At 40.2% G+C, this 6,353-nt stretch overlaps 1 protein-coding gene across 1 annotated transcript; it reads left to right on the forward strand.

Annotated features, from left to right (window-relative positions):
- The first annotated feature begins 4,899 nt into the window (after positions 1 to 4,899).
- On the forward strand, positions 4,900 to 5,832 carry LOC125146631 (olfactory receptor 149-like). Its single transcript, XM_047823328.1, has one exon. The coding sequence runs from the start codon at positions 4,900 to 4,902 to the stop codon at positions 5,830 to 5,832; it is 933 nt and encodes a 310-aa protein (XP_047679284.1).
- The last annotated feature ends 521 nt before the right edge of the window (positions 5,833 to 6,353 follow it).

Genomic DNA, 6,353 nt, shown 5'->3' on the forward strand with positions numbered 1-6,353 from the left:
TTAGAAATAACATGAGGATCATTTATTAGTCTCAGTCATTGTCTGTTACATTGTATGAATCAATATGTTTAATTTCAGCCCATTTGTCAATACACATCCTCAGTTAGTGGGCTTCTATTCACATTATTTCTTACTCCTATGGCCTTCTGATGTCACTGCTCTCTGGATTTTTCTCCCATGAGTATCACTGAGACACAGATTAGAAGTACTAAGGATGACCTGGATACATGAACCCACTAATGCCACTACCATCACCTCCTCCCCTTGTCTTCGGTAAACTGATAAAAACTCCGTTTGCAACCATAATGAAAGTATCTTCCAGAAGTGCTTAGCCATATCCTTTTCTTCTATGCAATCAAAAATATAAAAATCATAGCAATGTAATGACTGTAATCTCTAGTTTTTGCACACCTCTAATCTGGGAAAACCTCTTTCCCACTATATCCTACCCCGTACTTTCTTTTTCTGAGTTATTTCCTCTACTTCATACTTAAGAAACTTAAGAAACTTTTTTCCTCTCTTTCATACGTAAGAAACATTTTTTCTTATTATGCTGAAGGGAAATCTAACTTTTTATTAGTTCCATTTTTTTCTTTTTTTACTGGTTATTAACCGTGGAAAAGGACAGAACGTTAAATCTGAGTTACAGGCCCATGTAGGTGTTGTTATTGTCCCCAATCCAATATCCTCCTGCTTTGGCATCCGCTAATCTAGTTTGCAATGATCTGTGTATTGTCCAAGTTCACACTAGACTGTAATCTCCATCAAGGTAGACACCTGTACATGCAGTTCAGTGCCATATCTCCAAATAGCAGAATGCCTGCTATCAAAGGGTCTTGATAATTTTCTTGGTAATTACTTTCCCCCTATAAAATATTCATATGAAAACTAATATTTATCCAACGTAGGTCTTCACCCATTAACCCCTTCAAGTGATATATGTGGCTTTCTGGTTTCAGTTTAAATCAATGAGGTGTAACTTTGGAGAATTCTCTAAGGATCTCTAAGATAACTTGTAGCATCCCTAGTTGTTTCTGTACAAGGACTAAGAAATACTAGTCCTGGGGTGCCTGGGTGGCTCAGTCGGTTGAGCGTCCAACTTTGGCTCAGGTCATGATCTCACGGTTCGGGAGTTTAAGTCCCACATCGGGCTCTGTGCTGACCGCTCAGAGCCTGGAGCCTACTTCAGATTCTGTGTCCCCCTTGCTCTCTGCCCCTCCCCCACCCATGCTCTGTCTCTCTCTGCTTCTCAAAAATAAAGAAACGTAATAATAATAAAAAAAAAACAACTAACAAATACTAGTCCTGAGATTCTTCTGTGGCAAATCCCAGCACAGATATGGTAACCTGCAAATACCTGATTTTTTATGTCATTAAATCCTGTCAACAATCAAGGAGCCCCTAAAGCAAGTCTAATTATTCGTGAATTTAAGTATGCAGCCTTAGATACTCAAAAAAATTAAGTAGATTTGAAATCAAATGGGTCAACATGGCAAATCATGTGGTAGAATGATGTCTGGGGCCGAAACAACCCCGTCTGGCCACCGTACCCAAATAATTCCACCTACTGGCATAGAGGAAATTCTTTGCTATTTAAACTTAAGAAGAAAGGGCATTAAATATTTAAATGTAAAGCCTTGGTTATTGCTTCCAGCAGTAGAGATACATTGTACTCTTTTTTAAAAAATTTGGTCTTTGATTTTCCCCCTTTTATGTATTTTTATTATTTTTATTTAAGTATAGTTGACACACATTACATTAGTCTTCGGTGTAGAACGCAGTGGTCTGACAACTCTATACATTATGCAAAGCTCACCACAAGTGTAACTACCATGTCTCGCCATAAAACACTGCGACAATACCATTGACTATATTCCCTATACTGGATCTTTCATTTCTGTGATTTATTCATTTCATAAGTGGATGCCTGTACCTCCGTCTCCCTTTCGCTCATTTTTCACATCCCGTGCCTCCTCCCCTCCAGCAACTATCAGTTTGTTCTCTGTATTTATGGGTCTATTTCTGCTTTTTTTTTGTTTTTGCATTTTTTTTCTTTTTAAGATTCCACATATGAGTGAAATCATATAGTATTTGTTTTTCTCTGTCTGACTTATTTCACTTAGCATAATACCCTCCAGGTCTATCTGTGTTGTCCTAAATGACAAGATCTCGTCCTTTATATTGCTGAGTAATATTCCTTTATATTGCTGTGTGTGTGTGTTTCTACACAAGCATGCATGCATGCGTGTGTGTGTGTGTGTGTCTCCACCTAACTTTGCATTTGAGCCCAGACCAGTTGTGCTCAAAGGCCTCCTCTGCCCTGTAAGCATGCCCTCTTACTCATACTTAAACCCTTATAGTGATAGAAACTCAATCCTTGACAAGTCATTTTTATCCCATTAATTTTTTTCTTTCTATACTGAAACGAAATCTAACTTTTTATTAGTTCCATTTTTTTTTTTACTGGTTATTCGCCGCGAAAAAGCATGTAATAATTCTAATTAGCAGCTGCTCATGAATTTGAAAATAAGTGTCATGTCTCTGCTTTTGTATGCAAAACGTCCCAGGAGCTTTCATAGTGGAAAAGTTTGAAGCTTTGGTCTGGAATCAGATCTGGAAAAGATGTGAGATTTAACCTCAGCTCACTTTGCAGCTATACGATCAAGTTCTAAAACTCCCAGTGCTTTTATTTCCTCTCCTATTTAATAAGATTGTTTTGAGACCTAAATTTAAACATAAAAGAACAAAAAAATAATAATAAATTAGCATAGTACCTGCCAAATGCTCAATGTATATTACTGTTATTTTTATTAAATCTTTTTCATACGGGATGGTTTAAAGACACTTTACCGATTTATAATCTTCCTTTGAAAGTACTTAGCTTATTAATGTTTTTTTTGTAAGGTGCATTTGCTAGAAAAAACCACATAAGATGATAATTAAATAATTCCTTATTATTGATTATATCCCGTCTGCAACAGTGATACTCATTGTAAATATCTACATAGTCCTAAAAATGTTTGCGTCCTTGAAAATAAGGTGTTGCAATATTACCACATGTAAAGACAGGCAAGTAAAGGAGGCAAAAAAAAGTACTCAGCCTGAAGCCTTGAAGTCAAGATTGGAGTCCATTCTCCAGGCCAGCAGACTTGAAAGAGATGTAGATGTTTTCCATTTCAAAACATCTATAATTATTTTGTCTTGGGGGTAAATGTGGTTAATTTTAATCTAATTGTTCCCTCAGAACTACCACTGTGAATCATGAGAAATGTCCAAAGGGATCTGAAGGAGATGACCCAGAGGGAATGAATGTGTTCAAGTCTTGAGGGTATATGCTCTTGGTACCTTATTTTATAAACACCTAAATCTCAGTTCCTGTGGCTGGGGTACTTTGTGTTCTTCTGGGAACCAGAGAGTGTGACTTGGGTTATCTTGTTATTGTACTACAGAAAATTCCACCGTGTTCCCTGTGAACAAGGTGCATGTTCAGATTTTTTCTCACCTCTCACAGACATCTTTCGCTTCTTATTCACCGAAGTGTTGGGATCCAGTTGTTGGGAGTTGTTAGGTTTTTAATTCTTGAAGATGACTCTTACTTGAAAAGGACTGAGAAAACAAGAGGATCATAGATTTGTTGTCTTAGGGATAGTAAATTATCCCTGGAATGGGATATTTAATGGCAAGTTAGTGGCCATTAAATATGGAATGGCATATTAATTACTGAGCGTGGTTACAGTCAGAAAACTCTTGAGTCTTCACTGACCAAAAGAGGAAATATTTCCAGGGCGAGGCTATGATGAAACTTCTTCAAGGACGGAATCCAGATAAGTCAGAATTTCACACAGACCATCTTCTAGTATATCTAGAGTGAGTAATGAGAAACAAGTTTCTGGTAAACACAGGTGATTTTTTTTTTTTTTTCAGGATGTCACTGACTCTTTCTTTGGAGTCTTCATTTTTCTCTGCATCTAGCATTGTAACTACATGTTGGTTTTGGGTAATTTTCTTTCTCTCTCTTTCCTTAAGTTCATGGCTTTATTAAAGTACAACAAACATTCCAATTACATGGCAAATATAGAGCCCAGTGTGTTTTCACACAAATATTCTCTCCTGTCTCCTCAGTGTGAAAATCCTCTGTCCATAAATTGGAATTTGTCTGCAAATGTTTACTGCTCATACTGCTGCCACATAATTTCAGAATTTCTTTGGGGCAGGGCTGGAAAAAAAAAGAGGGGGGTGGACACCAGTTAATTCTTCATGGTCTTTGATTGGGAAGCACCCTTTATCAAGTTGTCCTGTCAAAGAGATGGGTTTTCTATTGGAATTTCAGCATCCAGAGGAGCCACCACACAATTCTGCAATAGTGACCCCTCTCAGCTCAAAAGCACAAGAGAAAGAAGGAAAAAGTGGAAGCATAGCTGTGGGGGCCTCTCCTCCAGGTTTTATTTCCTTTTCACAATCTGCTTCCTTCTGTTTATGTTCAAAAGTTTTTAGGTAAATACATTTTTTGTTTTGTCTGGTGTTTTTTTTAAAGTTTTATTTATTTTAGAAACCTCTAGACCCAACATGGGGCTTAAAGTCTCAATCCTGAGATCAAGACTCGCATGCTCTTCTGACTGAGCCAGCCAGGCGTCCCTCCAGAGTTTTTAATTGTAGTCTCTGGGGAAGATAGAATATAGTGAACTGAATCTAACTTGGCCCAAACCAAAGTTTTCAGAATACAGTAAAAAATTTTTATTTTCTTTATCTTTTGATGTAGAAATGCCCTTACATAAGGTTTACTGTTGATTGTTAAAACATGAAACCTACACATCCATCCATTGGAGAGATTCTCAGTTTTACATCAGTGTTCACACTTTGGACACCTATGTTCTATTGGGAGTCCAACATCTGACGAAGATGGGGAATGCTTCAGTGGTGACCAAGTTCATCCTGCTGGGCATCCCACACACGGAGGATCTGGAGACTATGCTCTTTGTCCTGTTTTTGGGCTGCTACGTCTTCACTCTTATGGGGAACCTGCTCATCCTACTGGCGATTGTCTCCTCCACTCGGCTTCACACCCCCATGTACTTCTTCCTGTGTCAACTGTCTGTGTGTGACATATTTTTCCCTTCTGTGAGCTCCCCCAAGATGCTCTTCTACCTCTCGGGGAACAGCCGGGCCATCTCCTATGCGGGCTGCGTGTCCCAGCTCTTCTTCTACCACTTCCTGGGCTGTACCGAGTGCTTCCTGTACACGGTGATGGCCTACGACCGCTTTGTCGCCATCTGCTACCCTCTCCGCTACACGGTAATCATGAGCCACAGGGTGTGTGCCATCCTGGCCGTGGGGACCTCTTTTTTTGGCTGCATTCAGGCCACCTTTCTAACCACCCTCACCTTCCAGTTGCCTTACTGTGGCCCCAATGAGGTGGACTATTACTTCTGTGATATCCCGGTGATGCTGAAGCTGGCTTGTGCTGACACCTCAGCCCTGGAGATGGTGGGGTTCGTCAGCGTGGGCCTCATGCCCCTCAGCTGCTTCCTTCTCATCCTCACCTCCTACAGCCGCATTGTCTGCTCCATCCTGCAGATCCGCTCTACTGAAGGCAGACGCCGTGCCTTCTCCACCTGCAGTGCCCACCTTACTGCCATCCTCCTCTCCTTTATGCCAGTGGTCCTCATCTACCTGCAGCCCACCCCCAATCCCTGGCTCAATGCAACTGTTCAGGTCCTGAATAACTTGGTCACCCCTATGCTGAACCCCTTGATTTACAGCTTGAGAAATAAAGAAGTAAAATATTCTCTGAGGAAGGTATTACAGCAGGTAGCCTTCCTTCCTGAGCAATGAGAGAGATTAGTGACTACACTTCAACAGCACCACATTGCTAGGACACAGATGTTATCAAAGGCCCTTCAATAGATAAAGAAGCTAAGGTTTGGAGCACGTGGGTGGCTGTCGGTGAAGTGTTCGGCTCTTGGATTTCAGCTCAGGTCATGATCTCGTGGTTTGTGGGTTCGAGCCCTGCATCAAGCTCTGCACTGACAGTGAGAGAACTGCTTGGGATTCTCTCTCTCTCTCTCTCTCTCTCTCTCTCTCTCTCTCTTTCTGTCTCCTCCCTCCCTCAAAAATAAACATTAAAAAAATTTGTTTAAAGAAGCTAAGGTTTGAAGTCATAAAGTGGATTGTTCAAAGCCACATAACTAATAAATTATGCTGCCTACAAAGGATTATCTCTTCCCATTTTGCAAGAAAGCCTAGTTCTGCTGTTCCTCATTCTGTTTTCATTTCCTATTTTCCTCCTCCCACATCCTCTCCTTCTTTTCCCTTTTCCCTTACTCTAGCACTCCCTCATCTTGGCATGATTATCC

Source organism: Prionailurus viverrinus, chromosome D1 (assembly GCF_022837055.1).
Source record: "Prionailurus viverrinus isolate Anna chromosome D1, UM_Priviv_1.0, whole genome shotgun sequence".
Lineage (NCBI taxonomy): Eukaryota > Metazoa > Chordata > Mammalia > Carnivora > Felidae > Prionailurus > Prionailurus viverrinus.